The 18432-nt window shown below is 44.1% G+C and overlaps 1 protein-coding gene across 8 annotated transcripts in view; it reads left to right on the top strand.

Moving 5' to 3' along the window:
• Positions 1 to 16797, top strand: part of FAM107B (family with sequence similarity 107 member B) — a 76837-nt gene extending 60040 nt beyond the window's left edge. For 7 of the 8 annotated variants that reach the window (XM_023632038.2, XM_014737078.3, XM_023632039.2 and 4 more), the window contains 3 exons: positions 5528 to 5711; positions 12942 to 13092; positions 14066 to 16797. In XM_023632038.2, coding sequence (XP_023487806.1) covers positions 5584 to 5711; positions 12942 to 13092; positions 14066 to 14182 — 396 coding nt within the window. In that variant the 5' untranslated portion in view covers positions 5528 to 5583 and the 3' untranslated portion in view covers positions 14183 to 16797. Of the gene's footprint in view, positions 1 to 2694; positions 2823 to 5527; positions 5712 to 12941; positions 13093 to 14065 lie in introns of those variants that run through there. The other variant, XM_070255259.1, reaches the window with a different exon arrangement.
• The last annotated feature ends 1635 nt before the right edge of the window (positions 16798 to 18432 follow it).

Below are 18432 nucleotides of genomic sequence, written 5' to 3' on the forward strand. Positions count from 1 at the left end.
ACACCAGCTGGAGCCGTTCAGAATTCCGTGTAGTGCCTCAAAGGTACGATAGACGTATTAACACTTTCCAGAAGGTTCTTAATGTTTGTCGCGTACCAGTGAGAAGGTCTCTGGGTCATTTGGTTGAACTCTGGCCTAGGGAGGTGGAGTTTTGTGTATAAGGTGTCCGAGACCTCTGAATAAAATCTGGAATGGTGTTGGCTAATAATAGCTTCCATTTATTGAGTTCTTAGAGACATGCCAGGGATTACACACACAACTCAGATCCACATTTCAACCAGTTCTTACAACAACACTCCTTTCAGCAGACCAGAGGACTGAGAGTCAGGGAAGGTCAGCTTTGTCCGGGGTCGCGGGCCGGGTTCATGTCTCCTGGACTGAGCTGACACTGGTTTTCCTTTGTTGACTTGATAATTAAAAAAAAAAAATTTATGGATTGCTTATTCGACCGGGGGAGTGAATATGACAAGAATGCCTTCATGTTTATTTCTGGAAGAATGTTTCTTGTCCTAATAATAATATCCCCTTACAATAATATGCACTTACAAAATCCGGACGTTTTTATCTTGGCTTTCCTGTCTGGCTCCTGGAGTACGTGATGCTGGGGAGGAAACTCTGGCCCCTAACTCCACGCTCTTCACCTGGTTGCTATGGACGCTGAACAGCTCAGGGGCGCCCTCTGGTGGTGGTTAGCCCGCGAGTGTGACTTCATTTAAGAACTATTTGTTGACCCAGTTCAAGGAGTCTGAGGAATATGAGCATAAACCCGAGGTGGTCTCCGCCGTGAAGAGATGCTCAGATTTATGTGCATGTTGCTGTAACACAAGGTGGGGATTGGTGAGCTAGGAAAGGGAACAAAGGAAATGCGTAGTTCTTTACAGGTCAGAGAGTCTAATTGCAGCCGGGGAGTTAGGGAGAGCTGCGTGAAGATGTGGCGTTTCTCTGGCTCTGCAGGGATGCATGGGGTTTGGCTTTGTGGTGACCCAGGGATGGGTGGGAAGAGGATCAGCATCTCTGCTGGAGGGAACCGTGCCAGCAAAGGCCTGCTGGGGAGGAAGGCGAGAGGAAGTGTGGAAACATGGGGAGCGGTAAGTGTTCATTCCCGTGTAAGCGGAGGATAGCATCTGTGCAATGGAAGAGTTCCCTTAGGATCAGAGTGGCATTTCCCAGCCTTGGCGGCAATGAGGATGACGGTTGGCAGAGGGAAGAAAGCTGAACAAGAAGGTCATCTGGATGATTATTGCCATGTGTTGGTCATGGCTCCAGGGTGGAAAGTCACTGAGAAGTGGCCGGAAGCAGATCGCAGGTCCTTCCCCAGCCGCCGCCACTGCCGTGAGTGCTCAGAGTCTCACAGAGGTTGCCCCCGGCCAGTTCACCCTCTCCTTACGAAATGCCTCTTCCAGACCCCAGTGTGGTCGACTGCAGGAGGGGCCACAGGGCTCAGCTCCTTCAGCCTGGTCCACAGGCCGGCTTACGGTCCACACATTTGGCTCATGCAGGGGGGCTTCCATGGCCCCTTTCCCAACTCCAGTTGGGAGGAAGGGCAGACCAGTGAGAAAGAAGAAGGAAAACATTTGAGTCTTCATTTCCAGCAGAACTCCTCCAGCCCCTGCCCACCTGCTCCCGTGTCTGCCTCTCTCCCCTAGAGACAAGCTGAGACCCATGCACTGCACTGGGCTCGTGGGAGAAGAAATCTGAAAAAAGCCAAGCTTGAACTTGTTTCCCAGACTCAGAACTGCAGCCTTTTCATTCTGCACTCTGAAAGCTCACCCTGCCTCTTACGCCGGCACTGACCTCCAGGAAAGGCCAGGCTGGGCATCTTGTGTTGGCTCTTGTTGTGGGCATAGTGGGAATGGACGGGCAGAGGGAAGGGCTGGTGGGAGGAGGGCAGGCAAAGGGAGAGACCATGGAGGTCGGATCAGTAACACAAAGGAAAGAGCCACCCAGGGTCTGGGCACTGGTGGCCTTTGCCTTCTTGAGTCACCACTTAGATATCTAGCCGATGTCTCAAACTCAACATGTCTCAAACGGAAGTCCCGATCTTATCTCCTGTCCTGCTCTACTAACGCTAAACTCTTAGTTGCTCAGGCCAGAAACCTTAGAGCCATCCTTGATTCCTCCTATCCAGTCCTTCAGGAGATCCCAGAGCTTTACCTTCTAAATGTATCCTGATTCATCTGCCCTCCCACCTCTGCGTCACCCAGCCTGGGCTACACCATGTCTCACCGGTACTACTGTAATAGCTGCCTCCCCAAGTCTTTCTTTGTCTGCTTCAGTCTGTTCTAAACTCATTAGCCAGAGCGATCTTTTGAAAACATGAGTCAAATCTTGTCACTTCTCTGCTCAAAAGAATCCTTACGATGGCCTTCACGTTCTCACACCCCCTGCCCGCCCCTCTCCTGTGTGTCCTCACTGTCACTCACTCCCCTCCGGCCACACCGGCTCCTTCCCTATTCCTCAGACCCATCGGGCAGACTCCTGCCTTAGGGCTTTGCATGAGCCTTTCTCTCTTCTCCCACATGTCCACAGGGCTCCCCTCCTGACTGTAATCTCACCCGAAGGAGGCAGGAGGCGGTCGCCTGTTTGGTTTGGTGTCATGGAGATTGTTCATGGTTTAGGGCAGAGGAACATCCTTTTATGGAAGCATATAGGCCTTCTTGTCTACTGATTAACTAGAGTGAAACTGCTATCGGCTTTTAAAGACAATTGGGGCCACGTAAAAATGTGCATGGTACATTTCAGGTTTCAGCCAAGGGGCACATTTCTCCGTGGGGCAACAGTCAGGCTGGCTGCGATGGGTTCACTGACTTTCCATGTGCAAGGTTTGTAATTCTCCCTTCAGGGCGGGTAGCAAGGCGTTCTTACTTACAAGATCAATGCAGTAGTGTGTAAGGCATGTTTGGTGTAATTTGTTATCCTATATATATTATCGTTTCATAATTCTGAGCCTTAATTATGCACTTATACCTAAAATATATAAACATATGATGCCGCCAGAATTTTTCTATTTTAGTGGATTTATTTATTCTTTGGATTTTCACTCTCCTTATTTTCACATTAATTTTCAGAAGATTTTGCTATAAAAAAGTTAAGTATCATAATTTGATTGATAGAACATAGGTGTTGAGATCAGAGGACATTATTTTCATTTGAACTGTATGCTACTATCCGTATTAGCATGGGAGAATTGTTTAATTTTTGTTTCTCCATCTTGCTGTCTGTAAAGTGAAGGTGCTAGTTCTTCTGTTTGCAGGGTTGTGGCTGGGACCAGGTGTGATCGTAGACCCGCACGCGCCATGTCTGAAGCACTGGCTCATTGTTGGCCGCCACTTAGAACAGCATTTCCTGTTGGACGCCTTAGAGTACAACAGTGTTTTGGATCCATTTAGGGATTCAGGAAAACATCATTGATGGCTTTGAAACCGAAACTCCTGCTTGTAGCTGACAGCTAGCCACTGGACCTGGCTTTTTAAAAAATTGTGGTTGAAGACACTTCTTCATTCTTTTGCAGTATCTGTCCCCTCGCACCCATTCCAGAGTCCATGGGAGGACACCCTGTGTTCTTTGCTCCCTTCGCCCTAGCCCCCGTTCACTTAGGTGTTTGCTATTGATTGATTTCTTGGGCAGAAACCAAGATGGAGCTTGTCTTCCCTCTGGGGGCTTGTTCATGGAAGAACTCTCCACTTCTTCTGTTTAGTCCAGATTTGATTTAGTTCAACGTTTTTTCGGCTTCTGCCATGTGCCAGGCACTTTGCCAGACCTGGGGATTTAAAACTAGAAAAGAAGTGGTTCTAGCTCTTGCAGAGGATAGACAGAAACCATGATTACCTTTTATTAGGGTGCATTTTATGAGGGCAGTATGTCTGCAGCGCTGCTGGGGTGCTGAGGGCATGAGAGGCGGGGAAGGTGGCGGTCCTGGGTGTGAGCCCGTTTGGATGGGGAACCTGCCTCCTACCCTTGCCCTGTTCCCCGATCACCATTCCAGCTGGTGCCATAGAGCTGGTCAGAGAATCGGTAAGCGCACACTCTGGACTTTCTAGGGAAGACCCATGTCAGATGCTCTGCTCTTGTCAGGCACTGCATCTCACTTTTGGTTTGGAAAATAAAGTGGCCATACAGGGACAGGGAAGCATAAAACGGCGTCTTAGTTATCTTGAAGCATTGGCCAGGTTTGTGGGGGGACAGCGGATCAGGGATGAGGTCAGCACCAAGAGATGTGCCTTGGGGTCTCTAGCAGTTGGATGCCTGCCACATGGACCCGCGGAGGACTTCCAGCCTGTTGCTCAGCCAGCTTTCTTCCTCCCAGCTCTCGCCCCTCATGAGTTTTTTCTTCTATCTCATTAAATATAACATATGTGCATGGACCACCCACTGTGTGTCGCACGCGGGCCCCAGATAGCTACAGGGGTGTAGGGAAGGAGACGTATGCGGCTCTCCAGCAGCTTCTCTTATTGGGGAGGACACACTCAGTTGAATTATAGAATGAACAACTACAACTGAATATGGGGGAAGGGACCCTAGAGGGATTGTCATCTGTCCCCTTCACTTTGCTGATCTGGAGTCCAAGCCCAGCAAGGCTTTATGGCCCTGCCCAGGCGTTACAGCAAGTTGTTCTTCTCCTGTACGCCACTGACCACCCCTCCTCCAGAAAAACTGAAAAGCCTGCAGAGACAGGGTCTTGCTCCTCCCTCCCTCCCTCCCTCCCTCCCTCCCTCCCTCCCTCCTTCCTTCCCTCCCTCCTTCTCTTGCTTCTGGCACTTCCTCTCAGGTGCTGTGCTGCTGCTGGGGTTAGAGCAGCTGGGGCTGGGCAGAGGACATCCTTGTCCTCAGTCACACGTGCTCTGGAGAGCCAGTAACAAACCAGTAAACCGTGCAGCACCGATAAAGCAGGGAAGTGTCGGGGGTGGGATTGCGGGTTGAAGCAGGGTGGCCAGGAGGTCAGGCCTCTGAGCAGGTGACAGTTGAGGAGAGACCTGAGAGGATGTGAATAGGATGAAGCCCCAGGGCTCTCGTGTAAGGAGCGAGGGGACCAGGACTGGTAGCGTGGCAGGATAAGGAGCATGGCTCCGTGCTCTAGACACTTCTCATCACTGATGCAGGGCCAGGGGTCTGCACATTTCTGGTGTGTATTAACTTGGCGAGGCTGAAGGAAGCGATAAAGGCCCTGGGTCTGGTGCCCAGGTGCTCACTGTGGGTGAAGTGGGTCTTTAGACCAACCTGGCAGTGGTGGGAAGCATGCCATGTGACCCGAAACTCAAGGTGTGACTGGTGGTGACCAGAGTCAGGTTGTGGGGCTCCTCTGCTTTTGTCCCAGGTGACACAGAACAAGGCGGACATTCGTCTCTCTCCTCTCCTCCCCCAGGGGCTTTCACAAAGCTTCCGAAGAGTGTCCAGTGAGGGGGGGAAGTGGACTGAGAAGGATGGCACGTGTTCGCGTGCCGTACCTGCACGGCCACGTGGGCCTCCGCCACCATGCACGACACCTGAGCAGAAAAGAGCACAAAGGAGCCTTGGCTTTCTCTTTCAGACAACCCGTTCGAGGACACCAACCTGAAGGACGCCTATCTCATTCCGAGAAGCATCATGGCTGAGCCAGACTACATAGAAGATGACAATCCTGAACTAATTAGGCCTCAGAAACTAGTCAATCCTGTCAAAATGTCCCGGAACCATCAAGATCTTCACAGAGAGCTGCTCATGAATCAAAAAAGGTAGGATGGTTGCTTGAACAGAGTTTTCCTTAGCGGACTTTGAAGGGAACCAGATTTAATTTTAATGACATTTGCAAAGGTTTCGTGGGGTTTTTCATTTCATGGCCGTCTGCAGGGCTTCCCTGCTCCTCCCGGCATTCCTGAGCCTGGGCGTCCCCCTCCGCCCAGAGAAGTGCCGGCTGCAGGCGCAGCTGCCACCATCAGGGTTGCGCAGAGTTCTGTGGCCTGAGCACCCTCCGAAATGGTTGCATATTTAAAATGTGGATGGAAGGGGCTGCATTAAGGATAAAAGGGAGTGTCCTAAGTAGAAGAAAAATATATTATTTCTCAGATTTGTAAAAATTCTAAATTTTACCCTTACATCACAGAAGTGTGGGAATCAGATGTAAATATCGCCTGCCTTAGCATTCGTGAGTGGCAGAAGTCTCTAGAACCACATCAGACTTAACAATCCATCAGCAGCCTCTTTCTGGTGTTTTTGTTTGTTTTAAGTAACATTTTAAACTATTACTGTCATAATTTTTATTATTAATTTTTTGGAGAGGAGTGAAACATTTACTCTTCCATCTTCTTTGTAAACCGTTTGTTAGCTCCATCTGGGCTGTGAAAATTTTTGGATGTTGGGCTGATGTACTCTGCTTTGTAAGTTATTCCGGGCAGGGTTAGTAAACATGGGCGAGCGGAGGAGACACAGGTACTGTATTTATTAAGATATGAAGTTACTTTAAGAATTATTAAGCTTCCTTGAGAACTATTTTCATGTCTTCCAAATGAAGCTGTTGATCTGAATTGTGGGCCTATAGATTACTCACCCACTCTTTGCTAAGCCCTGGTGAAAAGGTGGCTACGATTGAACCGAAAGGTACGCAGACCAAGTTAAGTGCTAGGGTACTCTTAGAGGAAGGGCTAATTAAAAAAAATTCTTAAAAGGGGATGAGGGGGCGTTTTTGTTGCATTTCTCCTTCCCGAGTACACACCTGCCAGAAATGTTGCCTGTCCTGGGAATTCTCTGTAAACACATCCTCCCTCCAGACTGGGAATGTGGCTTATTCCCTTTTTACCCTGTCACACCAGTGCGCTTTTGGGTTAATGCTGATGAAATCGAAGGCAAGTTTGATTCTTTTTGAATGGATGTTTAGCTTCTACCTGTCTTTATCAGATAAAAGGAAAAAAAATATGGATTTGGTGTCATCATGCTCAAAGCAGAACATGACTGTGTAAATTCCTAGTAAGGCCACAGAATTTTGAGGCTGTCCTGCCCTGGGAAACCTGTCTGCGTTTTGGTGGAAAGATCGAAAGTTGAATGTATGCCAAAAGAGAGTTGCTAAATGGTTTTCTAAACTAGGTGGTATTCTGATTGTTTTCGCATCTTGGACCTCAGTTCCCTTATCTGTTAAATGGGAGTAAGGGGCTTAGTTAATCTCTAAGAAACATTCTTGCTCAAACTGTTTATTTTTTTTTCTGTTATATCTATGAAAAGGCTCCAAGTCAGAATAGAGGCAAAAGTAAAACCAAAATTGGCAGAAGAACTGTTCTCTGAACTAGAGGCTACAAATTATTCTGCAAAAATTTCTATTAGTGGCCTGGGTTCCAGCTCTGGGAAATCTATGGGTTCGTGCACTGAATAAGTTTCCGTATTTCCTAGAATAGGCGCATTCTGTGAAGATGGACCTCGCTCTGTCTGACCTGCTCTCGCCCATGCTTTCTTTTCCTTGTTTACACAGCTGACTCTCTAGCCAGGCCCAGCTCAGCTAGTTTTGGAGAATGCTGCTGTTCCCTCAAGTACCACAGTGTAGAGAGGACGTGGGGTTGAGGTCAGAGAGAAATGGTATGAATCCTGACTCGCCACTGAACTTGACCTTTTTATGATCTTGGACAAGCTCCCCCTTCTTGTTCTGTTTCTTCATCTATAAAGTAGGGGATAAAAGTCTCTTTCTTATAAAATGGAATTAAATAATAGCATGTATAAATACCTATTAAAATACCTGGCATACAATAAGTACTCGATTAGTCCCATCCATCTTCCACTTCCTTCCTATGTAGCATCATCTGGAAATTCCTGTTGCTTTTTCCTCTTTTTCTTTGAAAGCTTCTGGTCTGGCTGTACAAGTACCTTTTAAAAAAAAGAAAGAAGAGAAAAGGCAAGTTTCAAAATTAAATGAGTATATCTCATCCTGTGTCTTCAGGTTTTTCAAGGTAAAATCTTAGTTGGGTCAAGTCCTCTTATTAGAAATATGACCTTTTAGAGTGAAAACTTCTCAGGCAATTTCTTCTCTTTTGACCGTCTTCTATCACATACTTTTAAGAGACTGTAGGCTTTTTATTTCTAAATTTTGGTGCCAAATAATAGGAAGGATCACATCGATAATATGTAGTTAAAGATAATCGTTCTTAACTAGTGGTTTGTACCATAATGAAAGTCTGCCTACTTTTCTACAATTTATCAAGGGCCTGCCCGTATTTTATCTTATCCAGACCCTTTCCATTAACTCAACATGTATTATCTTGGAGTTGCCCTAATTTGGCATGTGAATAAGAGACAACTCAGAATAACAGGCTAAGGAATCTTCTCAGGATCACACAATAGTTTTCTGGAATAAAGAAGGGTAGAAATAAACAGAATTAAAGGCAGTTTATAGAAATAAATCAGATATAGTAACAATATAAGAAGAAGGGGGTAGGGAAATTGGAGGGAGACAGAAATGAGATCAACACAAAACCAGCTGTCCATGGAGCCTTGGACCTTTGCTCTACCTAGCCACAGATTTGGCTCAAAGCCCTGTGGCAGTTAGTTCAAAGGGTTCTTCCTAGTTACTTTTTAGAGATTAGAAGATAAAGCCCAGTCACTGTTTAGGAGAACAAACACTGATAGGTATTCTAATGTTGAAACCTACACTCTTGCAAGGTTATAATTCTGCTCCTCTATTTGCCATCTTTTGGACCCAACTAACTTTCAGGTTGAAAGTCTTTAAATTTCAATCGGGTCAGTTTCCCACTAGGTCTGATTATTAAGACCCTTTGTCAGGTTCTCAGGTTCTTTAGATGTTCCCAATGGCATAAAAAGGCAGATTTCAAGAGGCATTATTTTTTGTAGTTGAAAGATCAGTGTTTGAGAGGTCTTAAAAAAAATTCTCATATAATTTAGAGATGCTGTCTTCTCTACAAAGAGTACTTTTTTGGGCAAATATAGACTACCCAACTACTTAAGCACATTCCTAAATTTGGTTCTTTGGCTTGTTCATATCGGTCAAAGGTCTAGTTTCCTGTGTTTTTAGTTGATTTTCATTTCGCATGCTTTGCTAGACAAATAGATCCTCAATAAATACTTGTTGCTGTACGATACGGCGGGGTGGGGGGGGGGGATAGGGGAAGTTGTGATAAGAATATTTGCATTTGAATCCATGCAGATAGACATCGCTCAGCCAGAAATGTGGATGAGGCAGGCCAAACCAGAAGGTTTCAAGATTAAAATCAAGGGCTTGAACTCCAAATGCAGCTCTCGCCCGCCACCCTAAGAAAATAATTAGGCCAGGAGATGTTCTGTTTGGGTCTGAGCCAGCCCTTGCCTCCTGCTCAGTGCTGTCCCAGGTGAGGAGGCAAGTTCACCGTTTGTGGGTTCAAGTGCACCTGGAGTGGAGGTGGGGCAAGTATGGACGCTCCCAGTCTGCCCCTGACCTTATTCAGTTGTTTATGTGAAACCTGAAACGTACCATTGAAAGTTGTCTATACATTTCATCACTGGTAGTGAAAGTATATACATTGTTGCAGGCTTTTTGGAGGGGAGTTTGGCAATGTATATCAAGTATAAAATGTACACATGCTTAGCCAACAATTCTACTTCCATGAATCTAGCCAACAGAAATACTTGTATAACAGTGCAAATATAAACGTACAAGGAAGTTCATTGCCTCCTTGCTTTAATAGGGTACAGCTGGAAACAGCCTGTTTGTCAGGATGGGAGTGGCAAAATTATGACACTTCTGTTGTGCAGATATTAAAAAGAATGTGGAAGAGCTCTGTTGGTAAAGGTGTAGGAAGCATGGAGGAGCATAAATGATTAGTTATCTCTGGGTGCAGCGAGGGGAAGAGTCCACGGGGGCAGGGCCTCTAACTTGTACAATTTTTGGGACCACCACTCACGTAGAATACAGCGTAAGTTTTTGGTGCTCCCAAGATTTGTTTAATGAGGAGAATTTAGGAGTACGTTCACTTTTTACTTTACATTTATGTATATGTTCCCTAACCTATTTTTTTGCAACATGTACTTACTAATTTTAAAAATTGGCTTGGCCCACTGTATAATAGTCACAGGAAGCAGGCTTGGGAATAACTGGTCTTGAATGGTACAAAGCCACCAGTTCTAAAAGGATGGAAATTCCTTGTTAATTGTGTATATGTCAGAATTGATTCAAGAGAATCAGCTGTTCTCGTGCAAAGAATGATATTATAGTTTTTATGAAATTTGGAGAAGCTCGTTTCTGTCTGTCTACGCTGTCTGTGCAGTTGGATCCATTTTTGGACTCAGCCATATGGGCGAGTACTTAACTTTTCCATTCAGCACGGAAAGTGAAGTGATCCGCTGAGATAAAATATTAACTAAATTTGGATGACTTCTCGACTGTTCGAAGTGCAGAACATTTATCATATAAGCACCATTTTCCTGAGCTTTCTTTTGCTAAATATTTTATCTGACTGCCACCATTGTGTAAAAGTCTTTGAACAGAAAATGAATACTGTGTATTAGTTAAACCCATTCATACATTGCAATAGAATGTCAGCTTGCTGTGTCATACATCAAAGCTTATTCCACAGCTTTGGCATAATCCAGAAGAATTTAATAACAGTTGCGGTTAATTTTGCCAGTGATATATAGGGAAAGAAAAATGTTTGAAATTTAAATTATGCAGAGAGCTAAATTCTTAATCCTAAAATTTAATCCCTTAATTCTGTAGTATCATACTGAGGCTTTTTAATAGTCATGAAACAGATGGGTCTTTACTCAGATTATTTACAAACAAATTTTCCTGTGCTCTTGACACATTTATTGTGAGCGAAGTACCATAAGCAGTTTTTATTACATTAATTAAAAATTTAATTTCCAGAATAATTCATCTATACCTCTATTCCTCTCATGCGATCTTCATAACTGTGAAACTGTAATTAAATCACAATGATAACCTGTCTCTTTGGTTTCACTGGAAATTTAATTTAACATTTTTCAATATTATATGAATTTATGAATTTAATACTTTTAAATTTTTTAATATATGATTTTAATATATTTTTCCTCCTTCTTTATTGCCAGAAGTTCTGCTAATGCATATTGGGAATGTGAAGACATATGCTATTTTGACTATGTATCCTTTATCTTTATTGACATACTGATCTTTACTTTGTAAACAGCTACTTTGAAAAGCTTATTGTGATTTAAAAAAATAGGTAGGTAGGAGAGATTCCATAGCATTTTTTAAAATGATAATTAGATAAATGAGGAGTGTGAAATTGAGGTTTCATTTACAGATGTGATAGTGTGGACCTGAAAGAGATGGAGACGAGTGTGTCGTTGAATTTCTTACAACCAGAGCACGCATTCTGGAAATTATTTGACTGAACAGCTACTCAAATGACTCCCAGGTACTTAGTCCCCTCGGGTGATTGATGCAGCTTAGGGAACAGCCACAGAGGTAGACGCTCCTCATCTGCAGACTCGCAGTCAGCAGCAGCAAGACCAGAAGGTAGGGGGCTGGTGCACAGGCCCGTCTCAGGCCAGGGGGATTCAGCAGTGTTCATTTCCGCAGCCCAGAAAAGCCCGTGTTACTATTCGGTCAAGTGTGTGTGTGGACGTGTGCGTGTGAGTGTGAAAATGCCCACCATTACCTATATCCTGTGCTGCCTGGAATCGATAGTGTTTTTCCTGTGCTGTGAGTTGTTTCCTTTTTATTTTAAATGCTGTTAGTAACTGTTAGCATCAAGTTGAAATTACTTAAGAGCTAACGTGAAGAGAAGGAAGACAGTCCAGAGGAGGTGGACGGGCTCACTTCAGCATCTTGGGAAGCCTGGACTGGAGAAATCCTAAGGAAATGGCAGAGAAATAGAGAAGGAGAGTTGTAGCTAACAGTTAACACAGACATCCCGCCTGAGGAGATCCTGAATGTCCTTACCCTGACCTGCATCCCACCTTTCTGAGGGGAGGGCTGCTAGGGAGTGGCCTCAGTTTTGGGTTTGGTTCTCCCCGATTGAAGAGACGGCAGCCCTAATTTACTCCTCAGAAATGTGGCGCTTCCCCTGAAGCCTGGCTCCCGTGCGTGAGGAAACGACACATGTGACATGGCACCCTGCAGGGAGCACTGGACTGGGAGTTGGGGGTCAGAGTTCTCCGCGGTCGTGCCCCCCAGTAATGAGGAAAGCTTGGAGCTGCCTTTAGATGTACAAGAACCCTCTTCCCAATCTGAAAAATTCGGAAGAGGTTTTCAGGGCCGTTTTCTCTTTAAATTTCTGTGCTAGCCTGTCTCTAGGCTACATTTAGTGCACGAAATCGGGGGCTAGAACTTGGGAAGCTTCCCCTGAAACTCCAGGAGGGGGCATTTCAGGTTCTAGCCATCTCCATCTCCATCATGGGTGCTCGTTGCATCCATCAAATGAGTGTGCTGTTCCCCACTCCATCCTACTCTCACTAACCTCCTTTGCATGGCCTGATGCCTGGCGCACAGTAGGTGCACAATACATTTTTATTGAATGAATGGATTTCCTTTGCTTACATTTGGAAGATGCTCTGGCCCTTTCTTCATGCTTGTGAATTTCTGAGACCACCGGTGTTGATTAGTAACAGGTAGTTGGCCTCAAAATCATGCTAATTTGGGGGCCGGCCCAGTGGTGCAGCGGTTAAGTTCGCACATTCCCCTTCTTGGTGGCCTGGGCTTTGCCGGTTCGGATCCCAGGTGCGGACATGGCACTGCTTGGCAAAAGCCATGCTGTGGTAGGCGTCCCATGCATAAAGTAGAGGAAGATGGACATGGATGTTAGCTCAGGGCCAGTCTTCCTCAGCAAAGACAGGAGGATTGGCAGGAGATGTTAGCTCAGGGCTAATCTTCCTCAAAAAACAAAAAAAAAAATCATGCTCATTCGGTAGACCCCTTTTCTGAGGCTGATGCCTTCCATTAAATTTCTCTGCATGAAAGCTTGGTCCGCTAGATTAAAATCGTTTATTTTTCTTAATGCTTTTTTTTGCAGGGGTCTTGCCCCTCAGAATAAGCCAGAACTGCAGAAAGTGATGGAAAAGAGAAAACGAGATCAAGTGATAAAGCAGAAGGAGGAAGCAGCGCAGAAGAAGAAATCTGACTTTGAAATCGAACTATTAAAACGGCAGCAGAAGTTGGAGCAGGTGAGGGTGAAAGTTGTCTTTTTTTTTTAATGGAGAAATACTTGACATACAACCTTGCGTCAGTTTAAGTTATTGTCAGTTCAAGTGTACAGCATATTGATCTGATACCATCATATTACAGTGTGATCACCACTGTCGCGTTAGCGGACGCCTCTAACGCATCACGTTATTATCATTTCTTCTAATGTTGGAAACAATTGCGATCTAGTCCCTTAGCAAGTTTAATATTCAGAGTACAATTTTTTTGGCTTTAATCACGGTACCATGTATTAGGTCTCCAGGATTTACTTATGTACAGTGGCAATTATGTTCCCTGAAATAACGTCTCCCAATTCCCCCAGCCCCCAGCCCTTGGTAACCACCGTTTTACTCTCTGCTTTTACAGTTTCGATTTTTTTAGATTCCACATATAAGAGAGATCATGCAGTATTGGGCTTTCTCTGACTTACTTCAAAAATAGCCCTTTTTGGTCCTGAGAAATATGGATGTTGGAAAGAGCAGAATTCACCAGACACGTCAGGTGTTGGTGTTGATACCATGACAGGAAAATATGAGACAAAATGTCAGAAAATAGGCTAAAATACCTTCAGGGTAAAGACAGGGATTTTGTCGAGGGCCTGGAAGAGATTCAGGGGCCAGAGCCCATACCAGGGGCTGTCACGGAATTCACAGCAGAGGGTTGGGAAACTCAGCTTCACTGAGACAGACTACAGGGCGACATGTGTTATCTGAGCGTCTTGTGTTCTTAGCCTTGATTTTTAGGTTCTCATCCTCTCCTGACATTGCTTGTGGTAACAGCCAATGGGCTGCTGCTCCTGCACAGAATTACTGCAGGACCCGTATGCATCCATATGTATATATATTTAAAGTGGAGACCGGAAGAGACTTTCTCCCCTTGGGAGATGAAGTCGCCAGGGACTTTGAAAAGCCGCTCAGTTTGTGAATCACTTTCCTGTTTCTGAATCCCATCTAGCTGGAACTCGAGAATCAGAAATTGCAAGAAGAGCAGGAAAATGCGCCAGAGTTTGTGAAGGTCAAAGGGAATCTCAGGAGAACAGGCCAGGAAGTGGCCCAAGCCCAGGAGTCGTAGGCCCGGGCCGCAGAGATGCGCCCGGCCCGTCGCGCTCGGAAGCGGGCTGCAGGCGTCTGCTCAACACTTCCTCTCAGGGCCGGAGCCCCTGGGGAGAGTCCCAGCCAGCAGAGAATTGTTACCTTCAGAAGGATTTGATTTGGTTTTCCTACAATCTTGGTGGATAAACTACCTGTGACAGTTGCAGTTCTGTTCGCCAAACGAAGGACCTTGACCAGCACTTGAGTTGGGCTAACAGACCTGTGTTCACAGACCTGATCAAAAGAAGCATCAACGACAGAGGAAGAGGACACTGGAATAAATTCTTGAGAGTTGCACTACTTGGTTTTTCTTCCGGTCCAAGTTTAGTGGGGCACAGAGCCTTTTTTCTTTGAAAACCTAAAGAAAATGTGTTTCCTTGTTCCTTTAGTTATCTATTGGATTGCACAGAAATGTGTTTGATTTGTTACACCCAATGTTTGTAAATTCCATTTTGAGAACCCAACATTTTCTTGGTCAATTTATACTTTCACCCACATTACAGTTAACGCCGGAGAATGTTCGTGTGGATGTTGAGCACAGCTACTACCTTTGTTGGCACTAAGACTCAGAAATGGGGTGAGAAGGTTTAAAAATACGTAAACAAAAATACGTCAACATCCATCTTGATCTTATTTTAATTTCTTTCGGTTCTGTGATATTAGTAGGCTCCACAGTGACATTCCAGTTCAGAGAAAGCACATCATATAAATCCATTTATTGCTTTGATAACTATTAGGGTTTTTGTTTTGTTTTGCTTTTTAATTTCTTGCTGAGCTGGCCCTTTTAAATGAAATAATCTCCCAGTCATTTGGAGAATAAAAACTAGTCCATATAACCCAACTTCAGTGTCAAAAGTAAAGGGTCCACATCTTTTGATTTCTTTTGAGAGCTGTTTGAGGAAAGCTCCTACTGGGAACTGGGCAAGGAGTTTTTCGGGTATTTTAATGTGAAACAAATGTGGTTTGGTCTAAGGAGGCCTTGTTGGAAGATTTACAGCTTTTGTACATTTTGAATATTATTAGAATCCAAGTTTTGAAAGTTTCTGATTAATGATCCCCCATTTCTTTGCCTTGTTTTTCTTGTGAAGAAAGACTGGTCCACCACTCTCTTAGTGATGATGATGCTGTTGATAACAAGGACGTTGATGACTACTGTTCTGCATCTCTCAGGAAAAATTGAGGTGAAGGGAGAGGCTGCTTGGTTTCTGCACTCTAGCTAGCATGCTCCTCCAAGTGATGTCCGAGTTAAGAATAGTAGCAAAATTCTTACACAAAATCCATTTCATACAGCTGCTCTGGGCAGAGGTACATTCTACTTGGGGTCATCTGGAAGAATTTGTGTGGATTCAGTATGTTCTCCATGGAGATGGTACAGCCAGTAATCTCTACATTGAAGATCTTCTTATACTCCTTTAAAGGCTCATAGAAAGCTAGATCCCAAGCTTTTGAATCCTTAATAAACGTAGTAGAAATTAGCTTTCTATGGGAATGCTTTAGTTTTCAGAGTTGATGATTAGGCTCATACTCAGTCCTCATGTGAACAAGATATGAATAAATGCAATGAGAATATACTGCTAGTTAGGGAACATGTTGATTACAACTGAAATGGATTATTTCTCTCATCAGCAAGTATTATTTGAATAAAATATGAGATGTTTAAGGTAAAGTCTTGCTCTATCATAGTTTGCTTTCGAAGGATGGAATGGTAACTATTTTTTTCCATCGTTCTTCCTTTTGAGAGAAAAAAGTACATTAACTCATCATCTTGAAAGTACATTTCTGATTGCACATTGACTAGAGTTCTTTCTTCGTGTATATGGACTAACAATGTGATTTGTAAAGTGAAGATTCAGGACCGGCTCCTAGCCTTTCATCTAACTGGGTGTTAGATCTTTATAGATCCTGTGTTCTGGAAGCAATTCTGCCACTTGATAAAATTCCCAAGGGCCCCAGCAGGCCCCTTTCGAAGGACCAATCCTGTTCCTAGAACTTACCAAGAATTCCTTCTTCACTGGGGAAAAAAAAATCACAAAAGCGTTTCCCTCCCAGTCTCACTCACAAATCTGCAGAATTTTGTGTAGTTAGTACACAAGGTCTACTTGTAAATAGCGCAGGCTGATGTCTTAGGACGAAAAGTGGACTGTCCAGGGAGGGGAGCTCTCAGAAGTTGTCACATCGGGTCGGCTCACTAGCTTGATTACATAAGCATCAGTCTCCCGCCTACTGTACAGTCCAAACCCCTAGGACTCATAAATATCCAAGCAGTTTCGTGCTTTGAGCCACTTTTTGACAAAAATGGCTCCATTTTTCCACTCTATGGTTTTCTTAAAATAGTCGAGTGTTTTATAGTCTCGTAGTAAGGCACTGTTGCTTTCTAAGCTATAACAGTTGACTCTATTCTTCTACTCCGAAAAATCTTGACTTGTTTGAGTGTATATAATATATATAAAGGGAGCCTTAATGGGTTTGTTTTCATAATTTAATATTTTTTTGTATTTGCTCTTGTATAATTGTTTTTAATGAAAGTCTTACAGAATCGAGGGTGGAATTCTTAGAACCAAAGTTATTCTTAATAAAAATCAATACTTGCTTGGACCACGCCGCCGAGTGTGTCTGATCTGTGGAGGATGGATGGCAGAGCTGACGGTGGGGGGCCGTGTGCAGTTGGAGGGTTAGAAGGCGGTTCTAGAGTCTCCCTTTGGTGACTGTCCTCTTGCACAGCCTCCCCCTCAAATAAATTATGTCCTCTTGCCTTGTGTCACTCAAGGCTGACTATTCATTAGGTCAAACAAATTCATGCTAAGAGGTTATGCTACACTTTGCGTAGGATATGTGGTATTTTAGCAGCAGTTGTCAGTCCTTCTGATCAAAGTCTTCTGAATTTGGGGAGCCTGCTAGGACAGTGGGAGATAGATTCTGGGAAAGGCCATGTCTTGGTGCTTTTGAGCTAGTACACATGGCATGTCTGAAGCATGACCATGAAATTCTTTTGCTTATTCAGCTGAATTAAAGTCATCTTTGAGTTAGTTTGGCAAGGTATATGCATGATTGCATTATACTATTGGTTAAAATAGTTGGGGAGTTCAAGTCTACTTATAGTTATGCCTTTATTTTCCAACCCAAAATTACTACTCGGCTTGATCACCCAACCCCTAGTGTCTTTGGACTCTTAATCACATCTACTCAGGGCAGTGAAGACTTGCTGCGTCCAAGTTAAACCATGAGTTCCGAAGGCCAGTGCAGAAGGTGGGTTCCCAAAAAGATTTGAGTGGTAACTGCATCCTTGGAATAACCGGGCAGTTACCAAGGTGACAGTTTTGAGGCTGTCAATCCATGTCATTGGGCCACTATCTCTTTGTTTCTTACAGGAGTAGTAACCGATTGGAAAGAAGACAGAGGGCAATTCAACGGGTTTGGTAAGATTTAAAATGTTATAGTGTAGCTACAAGAGGTATTAAAATAATACTGCCAGGCTTCCATTTACTCGTATAATGGGAAATGATGTATTTTATTTCCAAGGTCTTAGGATAAAGAAAATCTTCATGAGCTAGCCTCACAATTATAATTTCTACTTTTTTTTTTTTTTGTCTGCATGAGGAAATGCAGCCTGATTATCAAGTGGGGAGGTTTTGGAATGTCTTCCCACGTGCTCCTAGATTTCCTAGCAAGATGGTAATACCGAACAGAATCTGGTACAAAGGACATTTGGTTATTTATTGAAAGTGTGCTGGTTATTACTGGGAAATTGTTGCTCCAAGGCCCCTCAGAATTAGGAAATATATGTGTGTGTGGAAGTGTAAATATGTATTCACACATTTGCATTGATGTTTGTTGGAAATCATGAGCTCACATCGATACTCCCAATTCTAACCCAATAGCGTATTCCAGCTTTCCCCACTTCCATGTTTGTGGCGCCCCTGTCTAGCCGTTAAACCTGGCTGCCACCCTCCTCCATGCACTTAGTTATTTTCTCAGTCACCCTGTATGTAGCCAGTCTCCTAGCTTACTCACTCACCCTTGTCCCTCTGGCCCTGCCTAGTGGCTTTGATTGAACTATTCAGGAAGAAAAGAGGAAACACCAATTTTTCTTGAGCATTTAAACCTTTATTGTAAATTTAATTACATTGCCTCAAACAACTTAAACTGTAATTACAGATTTAGTGTACCTGACTGTTTTGAACCTTTCTCATTCCTTAAATGGTACACAAACCATTCTCGATGTTTTAGTTA

The sequence above is a fragment of the Equus caballus genome, chromosome 29, assembly GCF_041296265.1.
Source record: "Equus caballus isolate H_3958 breed thoroughbred chromosome 29, TB-T2T, whole genome shotgun sequence".
NCBI classification, from domain to species: domain Eukaryota; kingdom Metazoa; phylum Chordata; class Mammalia; order Perissodactyla; family Equidae; genus Equus; species Equus caballus.